Source organism: Eutrema salsugineum, unplaced genomic scaffold (assembly GCF_000478725.1).
Source record: "Eutrema salsugineum unplaced genomic scaffold, Eutsalg1_0 scaffold_1, whole genome shotgun sequence".
NCBI classification, from domain to species: Eukaryota; Viridiplantae; Streptophyta; class Magnoliopsida; order Brassicales; family Brassicaceae; genus Eutrema; species Eutrema salsugineum.
In genome coordinates this window covers 8,401,596-8,420,796 of record NW_006256909.1, presented here as the reverse complement: position 1 = coordinate 8,420,796, position 19,201 = coordinate 8,401,596, and the positions used below count along the sequence as shown (strand labels likewise).

Here is a 19,201-nt window from a genome sequence, read left to right as displayed (position 1 = left end):
TAAGTTCAATGATTGTTGCTTTTTCAGCCATAAGATGATCTTTGCTTAGATCGAAACATTCTAGAACAAAGACTAACTCAAATATGCATTGTGATAATATATGAACACCATTGCAAACTCAAGATCATAACAAATACAAATTATTTCTTCTCCACTGAATACAATTTGTGGCATAGGTTCAATTTTGAATCGCATAATCAAATCCATTTATAAGGTTCAGTTCCGGGAAGAGCTGGCGTTAATGCTCTGGAAGAGCTCGGGCATATGGGCATTAGTGAGTTTGGTTCTCTTGCTGATCTCTTGTTTCTTCTTCTTCTTCTTATCCTTCGATTTAGTCATTAATACGCCGTGCTTCTGATCAGCAGCTCTCCTCGCTGCAGTGTCTGTTGCCGGCTTCAAACCGTTCTTCCGCAGCTCCTTCTCCACCTCCAGCATGTCCTCCGGGACTTCTATGTCGCGGAACAGAGCTTTAAAGTCGTCATCAACCTTAATGTCACACTTGAAATCATTTGGATACGCAATCTCCTCTTGTGAATTTGATAGCAACCAGATGTCTTCTGAAGCTTTCAGCGCCTACAACAATACAACAATACAAGACAATCTTGAAAACTTCAAACTTCAAGAACCAAGATCCTACAACTTTTCACGCAGCAGGAAACACAATCTAAAACTAGGAACCGGTACGGTTTTTAGTCATACTCAAACGTAGATATAAGTTGTCTAATTGATTGTCTAGCCAAAAACCTAAGGATTCAAGGCGATCAATCTCTTAAGAATCTCATTTCTCATATGTCAAAAAGGTCATCTTTGTGTCGTACCTGCAAATCCTCCATGACATTTGGGTAAGCGTCTTTGAGATCAATGACTGCAATCCCATCAGGATATTTATTTATCAAGGAAAGAAGTTGCTTCTTGTCCTTGACATTGTGCTCAGCCTGTGACGGAAATTGTAAACACAAAAGATGAAACATTTTTTTCCCAATGAGAAAATGAGAAGAATCTCCACCTTGAATGGGGAATGTTATAGTTTATACCTTGTAAGAGAACCTTCTTCCATCGTAATGCGCTTTAGGGTTCTTCCTCATACTATCAAAAACAGCCTTGTTGGCAAGCATATCAACATAACACGCTTCATTGATTTGCTCTGGAGTAAAAGCTTCCCTTGTCTGCAAAGAAGTTAAATTAGTCAACTTTCATTCGAATGAAATATATATAAACGTCATATGAATGAAGAATACAAACCTTCATGAGAAGATCAATGACACGTTTCATTTGAGCTCCAACAGGAGCTTTCCTTATGCTGTTAATGAGCTGAAGCCGCTCTGTATCGCTTGAAAACTTGACAGGACCTCCTGCAGCAGCGAGAGGCTTCTGACTGATTGCAGCAGGCACGGGCCGCCTCGAAGAAGAAGAAGGCGGATGCGCCGCTCTTGAAGAAGCAATGCTCGAAAGCGTAGATTGACATTTCACTTGCTGCTTCTTGAAATTGTTTAGCTGCTCATTCAGAGACATCTGAAGTGTACCCAGAAAAGTAAATATATTTAGTGATGATTCCAAATGCAGAGACTACTGAATGTTGATCAAGTCATGATCCCGAAAACATAAGATGATGGGCACAAAATAACATCATCTCCAAAAGTAGAATGAAAATCAAACAAGGCCGATTCTGGAGAATAACTCAAAATCAGGGTTTCCAATTGACACAAACCTCGCAAGCGTGAGCTTTCAGAATATGATGAACTTAATCAAAAACTGTAGAGTAGTGATAAACAAGGCTGATCCTAGAGAGTCGTTAAAATTAGGGGTGGCGATTTTCAAAATCTAGGTTCCGCAACAATTCCGATTCCTCCGATCTTAGAACGAAAGCAACTAGGGTTTATCAATCAATACAAACCTTCCTTGGAGAAAGGATACAAATAACGGATTCGAAACGAATTCAGACGAGAGAGAGGGGGAGATCGGAGAAGAAGAAGCTTTGGTTTCTTAGCTTTCTCGACGAGAGAGAAACTGAGAGAAATGGGTTCGCGAATGTGTAATATATAGAGGGTAAAGCTGGTAAATTGTAGTAAGAAAATTTGACAAAGCCCAATTACTGGCCCAATAAAGCCGTGTTCTCAAGGCCCACTACCTTCGGATTCTTATGTCCAAGTCTCTTGTTGATTAAGCCGAGTATTTGAAGAAAAGGAGAGAAAGAGGCAACCCGCGAGGGTGAGAGAGAGGAAACGGAGTTCGAATCCTTAATTCGAATTCCAGTTCGTATTTGCCTGATTAAGTGGGTTTTCTTTGAAATTGGGATTGTTCCTTTGATTCTGACTTCTCTTTTGCTGCTCTTTTGGAACAAGTTTTCATCTCTCTGCTTTGCTCTATAGCTTATTTGTTGGCCTCTGAATCACTCAAAAACGTAACTTGCGCCCAGTTTTTAAGAACTAGCTCCTGACTTTTCCTTTTTTCTTTAGTGTGCTTCAGTTTCCCAAGCTTCTTGCTCTGCTTTCGTTTCTTGTTTCTGTTAACCTCTGCTCGTTACTTATCCGGTAATTGATTGCTCTGTTTTTTTAAGTAGTCTTCTGCTTCAATGGAGATATTATTCTAAAACACAAACCTTTCTAACCTATTGAGAATCTCATCATATACACCAATTTCCTCATAGGTTATTCATCTTCAAGTGTTTTGTGTAATATGATACATGTTTTTTTTTTTTAAATCTCAGTTTTGTCATGTTCCGGTATGTAAATATTTGCAAGACTAGATTCATTCTTTCGCCTTGTATATCCAAACATTGTTAAACAATATATATAACTCATTTACAGACTTGAAAACGTCGATTGTCAAAACATTTGTGGGACATATATATTCCATTGCCTCTCAAAGTGACTTTGATTGTTTGCAAATAATTTTTATGGGCTTAACCTTTCATATTAATAAGCCCAGGCCCATATTTAAATGCGCGCGCTACTTCTTCCATGGCGCCAAATCTGGTGAAGCTGAATTTCTCTCTCTGTTTGATCCGAATCTATTGGCTCTAAGTTTCGTGTGCACACCAAGTGTTCGATGAAATGTCTTACCGAAATTTCGTCCTGATTCGTTTACCTCACTAGTTGCCCGAGAGCCTTCTTACCGTCATCTCTCTGATTGGCGTTTAGGGTTTTTCGAAACCTTCAATCTTTTTTTCTCTCCTAGCTCTGATTTCGTGGGATTTTAAAGGTTAAATTCTGTCTTCTATGAGTTTGATACTGTACTTTGGGTCGGCTGATTTATGGTTCTTTAACCCTTAATTGAGACTTTTTTGTTGTTGGTATCAGAATCGTTGCATTGCGGTTTGCTAAAGCCTGAAGATGAACTCTACTGTTTGGTGGGAAGGAGCTGAGAAGACACGAGTTCTCATTGCCCCAGGTCTTCTCTTCTACTTCGATAGACTTTATCTATCCTTTTGTTGCTACGCATTCTGCGGTTATCGTTAACCCAAATGACGTAGGATTACGCAAAGATATGAAATATGTCTGGTCAGTGTTTACCAATGATTGAAAACGTTAGGTTTTGATTGATAAAACGAGCATTGGTTCTTATTCTCTAAGATTACTTAGACTTTTGTTCATCAGAACTGAAAGATTTTGCTCTCATTTGAATCCTTTATTGGCAATGCTAGTTGGAAATCTTTGATGCTTTTAGATAACGTGACCGTTCTTCGTTTCATCTGTAAAGATTCAGGTTGTGGCGGAAACGAACCCGGAGAACTGTTAACACTTTGCCATCCAAAATCAGGTAATGGGATGTAGATTATTGGCAGGCTTGCTATATAGTGTTGTAGGGAAAACTTCCAGTTAGTAACATCTTATGTGGTTTTGGTATCTTTGCTTAAATGGCAGAAAATGGAACATGCTACCTTTTTAATAATGGGATGCTTCAAGAGATTCAATGGTTTAAGCAGTCATATGGTTCTTGGTTCCTGGGAGACTATATTTCTCAAGGTAATGCCACTGTTGATTTTGGTAATGTAGATAAATGCTTACTTCCTAGTGATTTTGAGCCAGCATCAGTACAAAATTTATTTCCCTTATCTTCATGGTTGTTTTCTTGTTACAGATGGAAGCTTATATATGGCCACTCCAGTTGATCCTGTTTTCATCTTGTTGCCTATTTTCGACAAAGCAAGAATGAAGGTCACTCACTCTATGCTCCTTGTCTCTTCTCAGTTCACTATTATTCCATGTCTGATTTCCACTTCTCGGAAATTTAAAATCTCTTCCAAAATTGTCGGTCTATAGAAAGGTGAAGATCCTGGAAAGTTCAGGCAACTGGATGAGATTTTATATGTGGAAGGATATTCTGGATATCAACATTTATTGGCACTTGCAGAGAAGTGTATGGAAATCGTTTGTCAAACTCAAGGTAAATTGGTGCTCTATGGGTTCGGAAAAAAGTCGTTCTACATATACTTTAAACTCTTGGTGATGATCTCTAGATGTGCAATTTCCTCATATCTTTTTCTTCTCTTCTTCTAGAGGTTGGATCTATGAAGTTCTATCGGCTTGACAACTCGAAAGTCTTAGCTTGGTTGAGTTTTAAGGTATGCTCTTGTCAGAGGATGATTGATTTATTGCAGCCTTTTCTACCATCCAGTTGAAATTTTCGTGAAACCTTCTCCATTTGAAAGTGAATATTTGTCTAAATCACTACAAGAAGAGTGATTTCCCTTGTTGAAAATTTCGCGCACTGCATATGTTTCAGGAATGATACATGGTTACTGCCTATATGTCTTTTTTGCATACGGCCTGGTGAAAATTCTGGATTTGCAGCTTCTATAGAAAGCTTATTTCAATGCTGCATTCTATAATTCTTGTCTCTCTGTATGGATTTGAGGGAAAGATAATGCATGTTAGCTCTTATCTGTTTTATTCGTACACTGGAGGTGCCTGTACTTTAATGAACGCAGGTCTGCTGTTTAAAGAAGACTCTACCGGAATTAGACAAGAACTATGCAGCTCAAGATGAGCAACAAACATGTAAGTTGTAGAATGGAAATCATTTAACTTGTGTTTTTGATTCCAAAAATGGTAATCTCTATGAAGTGTTAGTGAACTTGGTGTATGTCTTTTCTTGAAGTTGACCCTTCAAAAGGTGATGTAATATGGCTTTTCACTGATATCGCCTTTAATCTGTACAGTGGTAGATGCCGTTTCGATTGTGGGAGAGTACTTGAAGACAGAGCCTTGGTTGAAGCTTCTCTATGATCATCTTGGGTACCTTTTTTTGTCAAAAATTTGAAATCCTTCTATCACTCAGCAAAAGAGATTTAACTCTTTTATAAAAGCTTTCATCATGTGTGGTTTCTTTTACAGGCTCGAGTTTGTTGATCCGACAATGAAAGAAACCAATGTGGAGAGTCTTCTAACTGTAGATGAGAATAACATGGCTTCCTCAAATTCATTTCAGGTGTGTGTGTGTGTTTATGCAAAAACTGTAAATAAGAGCTCTTAATTGCATATCTTTGTGTTACTAACTCTACTTGTTTATATTTGTTTAGGAGAAAGCAAATAAAAAGCCAGGAAAACCGACAAAGCAAGCAAAGTTAGAGACTGGATCAAAGAACATAAGGGATATGTTTTCAAGGGCTTGTAAGAAAAAATGCTAAACGATATCGGATATGTTTCCAACTATTTATGATTGTTTTTCCGGCTATCAGCTATTTGCTTAGCTAGCAAATTATGAACAAAGACCAACTCACGTAATTTGAATTTTAAATTTGTAGCTAGTGTTACTTATCAACTGAAATATGTATGACTAATTGGTTGATATAAGAACATGCTTATTATATATATCTCGACGCCACACAAGACAAAAATGGACAAAAAAGAAAAATGATAACGATAATAACAAATAGTCAAAAGAAAACAAAACTAAATAGTGACAATGAAAGTCACGACATTTCCTGTTTGTAATTTTATCTTCAACAGTTAGCTTTAATTGGTTGTATTTGTTTTACAAGTGGTCCATTTAATATTTTCAACACAAAAAAACACCTAATTTCTTCTCGATATCAATTTTCAAACAGAAATGTCTCACCAATTTATTATAATAAATATCAATTTTTTTTGTTTATTTTTGTTTAATGTACAATAAAAAGGATGAACATTTTTTTCTAAAAAAATATTTTTCATGAAAAATATATGTTCCATATTTTTCTTGAAAAAAATCATTTTCAAAAATAGTACACAAACAATTTTATTCTCTTACTTATATCATTTTAAATCTTTGAGCTACCTTTAGTTTTGTCAATACTCAACTCTGATAAAAATAATTTCTAGTGATGAAGATGAAGATATGCAGATAGATGATTGTTTAGATGTTTTCTGAAGCTTTCAGAGCCTACAGTAATACAAGACAACTGTCGCTGATTACCAATGTATATATGTCTCTAACCTACATTTGGTTTTATCAATACTCAACTCTGATAAAAATAATTTCTAGTAATGAAGATGAAAATGCAGATAGATGATTGTCTAGATGTCTTCTGAAGCTTTCAGAGCCTGCAATAATACAAGACAATCGCCATTGCTTGTACTTTGGGATGAAGATGCATATAGATGGTTTCGGATGGTGCTATTGGAAAGTTTATTTTGGGAGCGTGATGATGCTCATGGACGATGGATAATCAGATTGGAAAAGATATGTTTTGAAGGGCTTGTACAAAAAAAAACCTAAATCGCATTGGTTAAAATTATTAGATGGCAAGTAGCAATATATCTCTTCAACAAAAACCAACTCACATAATTTGAATATTAAATTTCTAACTAGTTTTGCATATTAACTGAAATATGTTTGACTGACTGGTTGATATAAAATCTGCTTATTTATATATATGAATTCACGCCACACAAGACAAAAATGGAACAATAAAGAATCCATGAAAACTATTGTAAACTCTCCGTTGAAATAAGTTCAGGTTTTTGAGGCTTATATAAAGGGATTTAATAGTATGTAATATTCATGCATGTGGTTTTCCATTGAAGATCTCGGGATGATCTTCAAGAAGATGTTTATTGGTGAGATTGGTTATCTTGCGGATCTTTCGTTCCTTCTTCTTATTCTCTGGTTTATTGATTAATACGCCGTGCTTCTGATCAGCAGCTCTCCTCGCTTTAGTGTCTGTTGCAGGCTTCAAACCGTTCTTCCGCAGAACATTCTCCACCTCCAGCATGTCCTCCGTGACTTTTAGGTCGTGGAACATAAAAATAAAACAGTGAGATGGAGAATACATGAAAAACCATTGTAAACTCTCCGCCGAGTTTCCTATGTAATATTCATTTACAAGTTTAAAAAGAAATCTGAAAATAAAGGTATCCATCTTAGATTTCGTCTAAATCCAACCAACCACATGCATGAATCAACCGCAACTAATTAAGTCAAAGGTTAAGAAAGGACTTTGCGGGAACTAAACCGGGAAGGTCATACATAAAGTTATCTGTTAAAGAGCTCAGGATGATCTAACACAAGATGTTCATTGGTGAGTTTGGTTCTCTTGCTGATCTCTTGTTTCTTCTTCTTCTTCTTATCCTTCAGTTTAGTCATTAATACGCCGTGCTTCTCTTCAGCAGCTCTCCTCGCTGCAGTGTCTGTCGCAGGCTTAAAACCATTCTTCCGCAGCTCCTTCTCCACCTCCAAAAAGTCATCCGGGACTTCCATGTCCCGGAACATAGCTTTAAATTCGTCATCAACCTTAATGTCGCACTTAAAATCGTTTGGATACGCAATCTCCTCTTGTGAGTTTGATAGCAACCAGATGTGCTTTCAGGGTCTGTTAGCAATAAATATGAGACAATTTTGAATACTTGCATTAAACCTGAGACAATCTTGAAAACTTGCACTAAACCTAAGGTGACCACTGCTTAAAAATCTCTTGTATGTAAAAAAAGGTCATCTTTGTGTCGTAAGCGTCATTGAGTTCAGTCACAGCAATGCCATCAGGATATTTATTTATCAAGGAGAGAAGCTCGCTCTTGTCCTTGACATTGTGCTTAGCCTGTGACGTCAAGAGAACAGAATTGTAATCACAAAACATGTATACATATATTTTTCCCAAAGAGAAAATGAGAAGAAACTAATCAAATCAATTTGTTGTAGTTTATCTTGTAAGAGAACCTTCTTCCATCGTAATGGGCTTTAGAGTTGTTCCTCATACTATCAAAAACAGCCTTGTTGGCAAGCATATCAACATAACACGCTTCATTGATTTGCTCTGGCGTGAAGGCTTGCCTTGTCTTCAAAGAAACAAGACAAAAAAAATCAACTTTCATTCGATTTTATATATAAAGCTCAAATGAAGAAGAAGACAAACGTCGCGGAGAAGATCAATGACAAGCTTCATTTGAGCTCCAACAGGATAGTTTCTTATGCTGTTAATGAGCTGAAGCCGCTTTGTATCGTCTGAAAACTTCTTGACCAGAGAAGCTCCATCAGCAGGAGGCTTCTGACTGGTTGCTGCAGGCACAGGCCGCCTCGAAGAAGAAGAAGACTGATGAGCCGCTCTTGAAGAAGCAATGCTCGAAAGCATTGATTGGTTTTTCACTTGCTGCTTCTTGAAATTGTTTAGCTGCTCATTTAGAGACATCTGAAGTGTACACAAGAAAAAAACCGATAATCCCCACAACAGTCAATATATATTAGGGCTTTCAATCGATTATGGAGAATTAGGGTTTCCAGAATTAATTAAGGGTGCGATTTTCAATATATAGGGTTCCACAGCAACAATAAATTTTGATTCCTCCGATCATAGAAGGAGAGCAACTAGGGTTTATCAATCGATACAAACCTTCCCCGATCGAAGAATAAGCGCTTTGATTTCTCTTTGCTTTTATCGACGAGAGGGTGTTGGAGTAATAATGTCAATCTCTTTATATAGAAACACGTTTTACTTTTCAGAATAAAAACACGCTTATTATTAATTTTTTCTTGCATGTAATTAATAAAATCAATACTACATCTTGGTTTACATTAGGGTTTCGCATTTTGCTTGGTTCAACCAAATATAAACCGGATGCCAATCCATTCTGTTAGAGGTTAGCTCAGATTCGAATTCAAAACCAGCCAAATCAAACGAGAATTGAGTTTAATTTAGTTCCTTAACTTTCGTCTACCATCGATACCGGGATAAAAAAAACCGAACCGGGTTAGACTGCTAGTTTGCTTCACGCGGTATTGTAAGGCTAAGAATTTTGGGTCTTACAAATCATAATTGAAGGGCTGGATAAGAATTTTGGGTCTTATAAAGCCCAATAGAGAGCCCAATAGAGAAGTAACCTTTTTCTTTTCTTTTCCTTTTTTTTTGGGTAATAATCTTTTTAAATTCGTTTGATTCTACCTTTCTTCACTTTTCAGATTCTTCCTCTCAAGTTAAGTCAAACAATTCTGTCACTTTTCTTTTAGGGTTTATTGATTGATAGCTCTGTTTCCTATTGCATTCCCCGGTTAGTTTCATTTATCATTTTGCCATTTATTCGATCCTTCTCTTTTCTTCAACTGAGATATTAGATGGGTTAAGCAGAAAACAGACGAATCGTTGCGAGTAATTTAACTGAATAGAGTTCTGACTTAATGAGACAAAGGAATAAGCTTTGCGTGTATACTAGTTTGTATCTGTAACTGGAACTCTCCACTTGACGGCTTGAGCTTGGTTTGAAACAATACTCTTCATAACCTGTCTCTTCCTCGATTGAAGATTCACTAAAGCACTTGTATAATTTGTTTAAATTGCCTTACCAATTTTGATTCTTGACACAGCCATGGAGTTAGAAAGCTTCAGGGTAGTTCTTACCCCCACAGTATTCTATATTCCCGGTTTCGTAACTGATGAAGAGCAAACTCAGCTCCTGAATCATGTAAAAATCTCCTCTCCAATTCTTTTGCATTTGACATCTTGACTTCGTTACTCTTTTACAATCAAGTACTCATTTTGCTGTACTGTTAAGATATATGGAGCATCTGGTTCCAAGTGGAAGACTTTAAAGAACAGAAGATTACAGAACTGGGGTGTGTGAGGAGACTTGTGTACACTTCCCTCATTACTTTGTTTTATTACATTGTTTGTTTGAATGTTTGAAGAAACGAAAAAAGTCTTGAGCTTTTTGGTTTATTCTGTAGGTGGTATGGTCCATGAAAAGGGTCTTGTTCCACAAGAGTGTAAGTAAGGATGAGAATAAATGCCCAATCGTTCTTTTGACAATCTAAATACTCAAGAGTATATGTAATATCTTTGGTTTTGTTTCAGTGCCTTCTTGGCTGACAAAGATTACAGCAAAAATTCGTGAAAGCTCGGGTCTTTTCCCTTCTGCTATCAATCATGTCCTCATCAATGAATATCATCCTGACCAAGGGATAATGGTACGTAATCTGTCTTCTCTGTGGTTCCTTTCTTATTCAGGGGTTAAAATCTTCTTACTTGAAAATGGTTTTATTCTCTGGTTTTAGTTTTATGTTAAAGTTAATGAGCAAGTTTTGTTACTTCCATGGTTGTTGTTTCCACAGCCACACCAAGATGGACCCGCTTATTTTCCTGTTGTAGCTATACTGTCTCTAGGCTCACCTGTAGTCATGGACTTCACTCCGCATTTAAGATTAAGATCAGGCAATGATGACATTTCCAGAGATCAAAGTCCCGGTGCAGAGAGTTGTGTGTCTGAGAGAGATAATCAACACTCATTTTCTGTTTTGATGATGCCTAGAAGCTTACTGATCTTCAAAGATGAAACATACTCAGGTAAATTCCTCATCTATGTAAATCTTTAAACCCATATCTTCAACAGTTTTAAACATCCAGTTTAATTCATATTATCCTATCTTGTTTTTAGATTTCCTCCACGGCATTAGCGATAGTCCAACACAATGCTACAAGCAGGTGCAATACAAAGCTCTTTTTCATAATTGGTACTAGTGACATTGGTGTAAACGACAGTGATTTTATTGTGGTTTCATGCTCAGGTCGTTAACGAAGCTGAAGCATTGGCTTACTCTGAGAATTCTAGTGAAGAGTCCAGGAAAAGCGGTGACAAGATTCTTCACAGAGACCAAACTCGAGTTTCACTTACTTGCCGTTTAGTGCCCAAAGTCCATAAGAATCTCTTCAGGTTGTAGAGACAACTTTGATAACGAAACAACTTGTAGTTTCCCTACTGAAATTAGTTTGTCTTGCCGTTTCTGACTGTGTATAAAAAAGGCACGATTTGTGACGTGGGAAATTGAAAACGACACGATTTGTGTTTGTGGAAACTTGAGGACAAAGAAGTTGCAACGGATAGGATTAAATATGAGCCCTTCATATTTTTTATTTCCCTGTGAAGAGATAACACACACTATATACAATCTCACTCTATCCCCAAATCTTCTTCTTCTCCAAATAATCCACTAAATTTCAAACCCTAGTGTTTCGATTTCTCCCTCTGCTCCAATCCGTCTTCCATGGCGATATCGGCTCCAGCCGCTTGTTCTTCCTCCTCTAGACTCATTTCTTCCTACTCTTCTCCTTCTCCTTCCCTCTGCCCCGCCGCTGTTTCCGCCATTTCCACCTCCGGTAAGCTCACAACCCTAAACCTCTCTTCCTCCTTCATCCCTTCATACTCATTGGCTAGCCTCTCCTCCACCACCGCCGCTTCCCAATCCACCCGCCGCTCCTTCACCGTCCGCGCCGCTCGCGGGAAGTTCGAGAGGAAGAAGCCTCATGTGAACATCGGCACGATTGGACACGTTGACCATGGGAAGACCACTTTGACCGCAGCTCTCACCATGGCTCTCGCTTCCATCGGATCCAGCGTCGCGAAAAAGTACGACGAAATCGACGCCGCGCCGGAGGAGAGAGCTCGTGGAATCACAATCAACACCGCCACGGTTGAGTACGAGACCGAGAATCGTCACTACGCTCACGTCGATTGCCCTGGTCACGCCGATTACGTCAAGAACATGATTACCGGAGCTGCTCAGATGGACGGAGCTATCCTCGTTGTCTCCGGCGCCGATGGTCCTATGCCGCAGACTAAAGAGCATATCCTTCTCGCTAAGCAGGTTGGTGTCCCCGACATGGTCGTCTTCCTCAACAAAGAGGATCAAGTAGATGACGCGGAGTTGCTAGAGCTCGTTGAGCTTGAGGTGCGTGAGCTTCTCTCGTCGTATGAATTTAACGGTGACGATATCCCGATTATCTCTGGCTCTGCACTTTTAGCTGTAGAGACACTCACTGCGAACCCTAGTGTGAAGAGAGGTGATAACAAATGGGTAGATAAGATTTACGAGCTCATGGATGCTGTTGATAGTTACATCCCAATCCCAACGAGACAGACTGAGTTGCCCTTCTTGTTAGCTGTTGAAGATGTGTTCTCCATCACCGGTCGTGGAACCGTAGCTACAGGGCGTGTCGAGAGAGGTACTGTTAAGGTAGGAGAGACTGTAGATTTAGTGGGTTTGAGGGAAACTAGGAACTACACAGTCACAGGGGTCGAGATGTTTCAGAAGATTCTTGATGAGGCTTTAGCTGGTGACAATGTAGGATTGTTGCTTAGGGGTATTCAAAAGGCTGATATTCAGAGAGGTATGGTTTTGGCTAAGCCAGGGTCGATTACTCCGCATACCAAGTTCGAGGCGATTGTGTATGTGTTGAAGAAAGAAGAAGGTGGAAGGCATTCTCCATTCTTTGCAGGTTACAGGCCTCAGTTCTACATGAGGACGACGGATGTGACGGGGAAAGTGACGAAGATTATGAACGACAAAGATGAAGAGTCGAAGATGGTTATGCCTGGTGATCGAGTCAAGATTGTTGTTGAGCTTATTGTGCCTGTTGCTTGTGAACAAGGGATGAGGTTTGCTATCAGAGAAGGAGGTAAGACTGTTGGTGCTGGTGTTATTCAGTCTATCATCGAATGATTGTAACAAGAGAATAAAAAAGTTGTTTTTTTAGAGAGTTTCACTTAGTGAGCATCTATCTGTTTGCTTTCTTTTTGTTTCCCTCTTAATTCACATTACTTCTTCTTTTTTGTGCCATTTTTCTATAAGAACTCGAAATCAAAATGTCATATATTTCTTGATTTTCTGACCCTCCAGATAATTTTTGCAATTATTGATTCGGCTTTGGGGTCTAAAGACCAATGCAGATTGTGAAACTTCATAAATTCCACTTTCATTTGAAAAGTGAGATGAAAAGTGATGGGGGTGGACATGAGATTTGATCTTTCGCTGATGAATTGTTTTATCTTCTCTAACTCTATAGTTATATATAATATTACTCCCATTTATATATACTTTCTTCCTTAACTTGATCTCTTTCTCTCTTGGTTCGAGGCTTTGATTTAGACCCGTGAAGATAAAAAAGATAGAAAGAGCCAAAAAGACACCTCAACGTCCAGTGGCACAGCTTGTCCGGATGAGATTTATTTGCAAAATTGTTGATGTAAAGTATATCTTTGATTTAAACTTGGGATCAGTTGATATTACACAGAATAGGAAGCTACTTTCTTTTAATGCATCATTATACCTACAAGTCTTTAAGTTTCCATATCTCTCAAATTCGTCGTAGCGAAGCCAATCTCCTCTCTAGTTCATCCACTTCAGTAGATTCCGAGCTGCAACAAGAGTTACAAATGTATGAAATGAATGAATTATCTATCCCAAATAATTTTTACTGATCAAAGTAAATAATTTGAACTCTTATGTTATGTACATACTCATTCTTTTCGCTCTTGTTATTGACTGTAGTGGGAGCAGTGGCTTTTGTTGCAATCCGGCCCTTTGGAGCTGAAGATAACTGTTTCGAAAAGAAGCAAGAAACAAGAATTTTAGTTTTAAACGATCACAAGAAATGAGAATACTTTCCATGACAAATTTAGCCTAGCCCTTTTAAGAAAAACCAACCTGAGATGCAACACCAACACCAATCTCATCGAGCACCTATAGTAGCGAGGGCAAATACAAGTGAATGAGAATAGATAGAGGAAGCTTGGAGAAAACTCTCACAAAGAGGTGTGAGTATGCTGCTTGCGATTGAAATTTGCAGTAACTAACCTGGTTTGTGAGATCTTCTGTTTCTTCCTCAGCTTCATCTTTGTCAAGTGTTTCATCAATTGCCTCTGACATCATCTCTATCTGCAAAACGAAAAACGCAAAACACAAAACAAACATGACACAGCCAATCTTCGAGATTACACCGGGACTTAAAAATGGTATAATGCTCTTAAAAATGAGTAGAGATATTGTTTACCGTCATGTCCAATTGTGCAGACTGCTTCTGAAACTCCTTGATCACTTTAGCTTGTTTTGTCGGTGCCATTTGCTGAAAGTGAGAAAGATATGGTCAAAGAAGTGAGAAAAACCCGCCAAAGTTTGCAAAGTGGGATTGTTACCTTGTTCATTGCAACCATAGCTGTGGTTGCACCTTTCATGCCAGATGAAATTGAGGTGCTTGCATACAAAGCCTATATGTTATCAAAACCAGCAAGCAAGGAAACATTGAATAAGTTGATATTGGTATGGAAGCATGCGAAGATGAATGGGGACATTAAGTAAGCTAACCTGTGTATGGGTGGTTACACCACGGATTTGAGCACGGCTTCCCTGCAAATTGGTGATCTGTTGTCTTAATCGAACAAGTTGTCGAGCTAAGATCTTCGTGGCCGCCTATGAAAAATGTTTTAAACATAACAGGATCATTAATGTAGATGAGAATAGTCTTGAGGAATTGAATGAACCAACAAGATAGTAAACACTAGAAACGAAGCTGTGAAGTAGCTAGCGATAGAATCCTCTGCAGGCTTAACAAATTAGTCACCAAAAAAATGAGGACGAAAATTTTGATCTCACAAGAATGGCTTTACCTCGTTTCCAGTCTTGGCTGTTTTCTTGATTTCTGCTACAAGCCTCCTCTCCTAATTGCATCAGTAAAACCGTCAGAAATAGTACTTCACAGCATCGTAGTGAACTAAAAAGCAAAAGAAAAGTTGGCAGATGTCATCTACCTCTAATTGAAGAGATGTAATCTCGCGTTCTATACCTGCAATAACATTGTAAACACACCAATTGACAATGCAAATAAACTTAGTTTTATGATTGGCAATCGCAAAGTTAGATGAAAACAAATACTAATTAGGACTTAGCTAGCAGCGCATGATGCAACTAAACTAGACAATACCAGCAAGAACCGATTCTTGCCTCTTTTCTAACGCTGATCCACTAAGATCCCAGAGAGCAAGCAAGCAGATGTGAGAATTGACGCTAGCAACAGAGACTGTACAGCACAAACTCGACGTAAATGCAAAAAAACAGCTTTAAGACTTCCATTTCCTACAGCGTTTTTTGACCAGCAAGATATAATCTGTTTATAGAAGTTACTTTTCAAAAGAGAAGTGCACATACCTCGCGTAGCCACAGCCATTTCTCTCTTGCTGGTGCGGAGAGCCTCTGCAAAAGAAATAAATTTCAATAGAATCAGAGCAGAACTATACGCATCTCTCTCTATTATGGAAACAACAACAACAAAAACACTTGATTAATCACACAACACTGTCAAATTTAAGCACAGCTAAATCTTAAAGGTGACAATTTTGCAGACTCCTTGTAGAAATCTAGACCCAACTACAAAAATCAAGCTTCAATAGCAATGAACATTTTCAATTTTGCCCTTGATTATCGGATTTTCGTGAGGATGCAAAGTAAAGCCGACAAACTAGTTTGTCATGAGGATACGAAAATCCGAAAATATTCAAGCTTTACCTTTGGGAGTGGTCTTCTTCTTGAAAATGTTCATGGCTATTGTCTTCTCTGAGATCAACTGAATGATCAAACCCCTAATCCTTGTATTTATTATGGTGACAAAACCCTAATTACGTGGAACTGTGGAAGTGAAGTTGATCGGCAGGTAAAGCTTGTCTGCAGAGAGAGAGAAGAGTGGAGAAAAAAGTGTCTCCTTTATGTTTCTTTCTCCTCTCTCAATCTTTTTTATTTTTTGAGTAAAAATGTTTTAAGTCATCAATTCAACGCAACGCCACTGTGGAGCTAAGCCGTTACACTTAGAGAGTGAAAATCGTCATAATGTTTTCTGAAAATGCATTTGGTCAACGTCTAATTTCTTTTGCTTTACTTTTTCTATATACAAATGTTCATATATTACTATGACCATAAGCCTAATAAAGCATATATGAATTCATACGAAGAAAACAGATTAACTAAAACTACAGAAAATAACGAAAACGATAAGAATACACCAATCGCACGCTAAAAAACGCGGACCATCTCGGTTTTGCCGCAACTCAAAGAGCTGGAGTTATCATCAAAGTTTAAACGACTTTGAATACATTTCTTTCCTCCCTCTCAATTATTACATTTTAAAGTACAAAGACGTCAACATCCATCACATTTATTCGCTTCCATTTTGCCGGTATTTTAAGATTCTTATTACAATGACGTATAGATACTTAACTAACTCATTAGTGTACATGCAACATACACATGGATTTAGTTAAAAAGAAGTAGGCATGCATCTACCTACGTTCTTCTTCCTCCACAGCCATTCTCTCTCTGACAGTTGAAGAATGAGACAGCCACCGGGTGACCAAGATTGTAGATCTCAGCGAACTCACGAGTGTTGAATTGTTGGCGCCACTCCGGTGCATAAACCGTTTGTCTTCCGAGTTGTCGGTACAATATTAGCACGAGACGGTGAATCCCTGAGGTGGGACGTGGATTCTCGTAGCACAACATCTCATTGCCTGAAGCAATCATCAAATGGCATATTAGATTAAAGCTTTAAATGGTTGTAACAGACGGACAAGACCGTTCTAGGTTTGAGGCCGATAAAACAGATCAACAGACTAATGTTTCTTTTGAGAAATTTGTTTACAGCGGACAAAACTTACTTTCCCATAGCTAATACTATTCAAATTCTAAGTTTGATGATTAATATTCATGTATGAGTTTTATCTATCTATATATGCACCTAATGAATTTTTAGAGTTAAATTAAACTCACCAAATGTAGTTCCAGTTGTGGCAGGTATATCAGTCACCAACCTGTAACGAGAGTACCCATTTAGTGCAACCAGATGATTAACTATTGCTACTTGAACAAAGCGTGCATAAAATATTTTTTTTGAAATTCTTTTAAATTATAGAAATGTAATAAGACAGAAAAAAAACATGTTGCGTGTGCTAGCTATGATATAACATGACACTCCAACGCAAAACTAACCCTGACCACAACAAAAGACATGTCCTGTACTTGTATATATAGAATCTAGTCTGTGTAATTCTAAAAGTACAGTTAAATGAATACATAAGACATTTAAAGTTAAAGCTGTTCTCTTAAAGTTGATTCGATATGCACCCCCTTAAATGTAGTGGATCTCTAAATTTCGAAGTCTCTTATATACTGTACATATAGATAAATATATATTCTATATATTAAATTAAGAAGTATGTACCTTTATATATATTTTAAGTAAAGTAAATTGAAATGAAGAGAGATGATACAAACCAATGGAGATATTCTCGGAGGTGAGGGTTGCTTAGACTCGGAAAATCTGGATCCACCATAACCTTCATTAATCCCAATAACACTAACCGTATAAGAAGATCGATTATGAAATATCATTAATCAAGAAAGCACGGGGGTTGTTTTTCTAAGTTTGAAAAATGATAACACAAGAAAGAATCAAAAGCTTAATTAAAGTTTTTTTGGTCAAAAAACAAAAAAGAAGAAGAAGCTTAAATTAGGAAAGAGGTAGTAGTTACATGTCCACAGTCCACACACTGGCTTGACTATCCTTGTTCAAACATTCGTTATAATATTCAATCAAGATATAACTACTTACTCAACCATCATTAGTTTTTCACACAAAAAACAGCTTGATAGACCAAAAAAAAAAAAAGGAAAAAAGGTCAGACTCGTAACTGAGAATTCCGTTAAAATAACGTGGATATATGCACAAGACATATGTAATTTGTTTGAATCAATAAAGAAAGAGGAAGTAGAAACCAAGGTGTAGAAATTTCTGAGGTCTTCTCCTCCTATCTCGACCGTTGGTTTGTTCAGAACTTGAGAAGGCCTTAGATCCAAACCATTAGTAACCTCTCTTTGGCCATAAGTAACCCTAAGAGAGACCAATCTCGTGAAAGGATCAAGAACATCTCCAATAACTCTTCCCACCACAAGAGGATCTCCTCTACTTAGAGACATGATATATCTTCGATCTCAAGTCTCTCCAAATGTTTTGCTTCTTACCGTATATAATTTTTATCAACCCTTTACCGCTGTTCCTCTATATATAATCTTTTGGGAATATTGCAATAATTAGCTCGTGAGTCACTGAAATGAAATCATTACCAGAGTCTTTTTCGTGTATTGTCTTCTTCGAGTCGAGAATATAAAAACTGGTTCGACGTGCGTAAATCACTTATTGTCTAACTATTCATACTTGTCCCTTTTTTTCTGTGTTTGTGGTATTCGGTTCCAAACCCACTATTCTAAACATAAATCATAATATTCCAGATTTTACATCATCCACAAATATTTGATCTATATATTTCCTTCAATCAACTACCTCTCTGGACTATATAGATACTATATGCATACATATTGTTTCTCCCTATAGAAACCAATGTTTCATTAATTACGACTAAAACGATTTATACATCAACTATAACTTTAACGTGTTTTTACTTTTATCAGTTAAACAAATTAATGAAATTTCACTAAACCAGTAATAATATAACTAAGAAATATACGGAAAACAAATTTACAAAACAAAAAAAAAGTACCAATAGTTCAGTGGCTGAAAAGTTCAGGTAATTAAGAAATCATGGTTGGAGTATTTTATTATGATTTCAGTTATGGCTTTGACTAATGACTACTATATAATAAACACTTGACAAAATATCCAATTTTTCACATATAACAAAAGGATTTTGAATGAACTATTGTAGATATTTGTTTAGGGTTTTGCAAATAGGTTCCTATCTTTGTAGATCCTCCCTAGCCCAATGAGTACTGGTTTATTATTCGGGACATTCGCAACAGATGTCTGTCGGTACACAGTTGGTTCAATCTGAAGCAAAATATCCAATCCAATTATTGGATCATTAGGTTTTATGTGGAATCATCTAAATATGTGAAGATTACCTACCATTGCAAGTTTAATTTGAAGAAAAAAAATTATAAAACATAATTTAAAAAGTAA

General features: G+C 37.4%; 6 protein-coding genes and 1 pseudogene across 12 annotated transcripts; 3 read left to right on the top strand and 4 right to left on the bottom strand.

The window, feature by feature from the left end:
• Nucleotides 1-73: 73 nt before the first annotated feature.
• Nucleotides 74-2,018, bottom strand: LOC18029238. 2 transcript variants are annotated; one of them, XM_006413816.2, is made up of 5 exons: nt 1,895-2,018; nt 1,243-1,512; nt 1,035-1,166; nt 819-935; nt 74-573 (listed from the first exon to the last, which is right to left on the bottom strand). In XM_006413816.2, exons 2-5 carry the CDS (start codon nt 1,510-1,512, stop codon nt 217-219), a joined length of 876 nt encoding a protein of 291 aa, XP_006413879.1. In that variant the 5' UTR covers nt 1,895-2,018; the 3' UTR covers nt 74-216. The 2 variants fall into 2 exon arrangements, with proteins under 2 accessions (XP_006413879.1, XP_006413880.1); XM_006413817.2 differs by having other exon boundaries at nt 1,709-2,003.
• Nucleotides 2,019-3,009: 991 nt separating this feature from the next.
• On the top strand, nt 3,010-5,717 carry LOC18029237 (ribonuclease H2 subunit B). Of its 2 annotated transcripts, none has more exons than XM_024149892.1 (11): nt 3,010-3,201; nt 3,300-3,390; nt 3,706-3,759; nt 3,864-3,965; nt 4,081-4,157; nt 4,263-4,386; nt 4,500-4,564; nt 4,931-5,000; nt 5,162-5,237; nt 5,337-5,430; nt 5,522-5,717. In XM_024149892.1, exons 2-11 carry the CDS (start codon nt 3,333-3,335, stop codon nt 5,627-5,629), a joined length of 828 nt encoding a protein of 275 aa, XP_024005660.1. In that variant the 5' UTR covers nt 3,010-3,201; nt 3,300-3,332; the 3' UTR covers nt 5,630-5,717. The 2 variants fall into 2 exon arrangements, with proteins under 2 accessions (XP_024005660.1, XP_006413878.1); XM_006413815.2 differs by having other exon boundaries at nt 3,700-3,759.
• Nucleotides 5,718-7,455: 1,738 nt separating this feature from the next.
• Nucleotides 7,456-8,605, bottom strand: LOC18029236 (annotated as a pseudogene).
• A 765-nt stretch (nt 8,606-9,370) lies between these two features.
• Nucleotides 9,371-11,219, top strand: LOC18029235 (alpha-ketoglutarate-dependent dioxygenase alkB homolog 6). Of its 5 annotated transcripts, XM_024149795.1 has the most exons (8): nt 9,371-9,461; nt 9,775-9,872; nt 9,963-10,023; nt 10,135-10,173; nt 10,262-10,374; nt 10,519-10,750; nt 10,842-10,888; nt 10,972-11,219. In XM_024149795.1, exons 2-8 carry the CDS (start codon nt 9,777-9,779, stop codon nt 11,122-11,124), a joined length of 741 nt encoding a protein of 246 aa, XP_024005563.1. In that variant the 5' UTR covers nt 9,371-9,461; nt 9,775-9,776; the 3' UTR covers nt 11,125-11,219. The 5 variants fall into 5 exon arrangements, with proteins under 5 accessions (XP_024005563.1, XP_024005564.1, XP_024005566.1 ...); XM_024149796.1 differs by having other exon boundaries at nt 9,408-9,872; XM_024149798.1 differs by lacking the exon at nt 9,371-9,461 and having other exon boundaries at nt 9,809-9,872; nt 10,135-10,177.
• Nucleotides 11,220-11,342: 123 nt separating this feature from the next.
• On the top strand, nt 11,343-13,066 carry LOC18029234 (elongation factor Tu, chloroplastic). The gene has a single exon (XM_006413812.2). It carries the CDS (start codon nt 11,449-11,451, stop codon nt 12,901-12,903), a length of 1,455 nt encoding a protein of 484 aa, XP_006413875.1. The 5' UTR covers nt 11,343-11,448; the 3' UTR covers nt 12,904-13,066.
• Nucleotides 13,067-13,376: 310 nt separating this feature from the next.
• On the bottom strand, nt 13,377-15,942 carry LOC18029233 (vacuolar protein sorting-associated protein 2 homolog 2). Its single transcript, XM_006413811.2, has 11 exons — nt 15,742-15,942; nt 15,385-15,429; nt 14,988-15,022; nt 14,847-14,897; nt 14,545-14,649; nt 14,376-14,447; nt 14,234-14,305; nt 14,038-14,118; nt 13,888-13,923; nt 13,701-13,780; nt 13,377-13,598 (listed from the first exon to the last, which is right to left on the bottom strand). Exons 1-11 carry the CDS (start codon nt 15,773-15,775, stop codon nt 13,538-13,540), a joined length of 672 nt encoding a protein of 223 aa, XP_006413874.1. The 5' UTR covers nt 15,776-15,942; the 3' UTR covers nt 13,377-13,537.
• Nucleotides 15,943-16,512: 570 nt separating this feature from the next.
• LOC18029232 (protein TWIN SISTER of FT) lies at nt 16,513-18,201 on the bottom strand. Its single transcript, XM_006413810.1, has 4 exons — nt 18,001-18,201; nt 17,500-17,561; nt 16,996-17,036; nt 16,513-16,736 (listed from the first exon to the last, which is right to left on the bottom strand). Exons 1-4 carry the CDS (start codon nt 18,199-18,201, stop codon nt 16,513-16,515), a joined length of 528 nt encoding a protein of 175 aa, XP_006413873.1.
• Nucleotides 18,202-19,201: the final 1,000 nt, after the last annotated feature.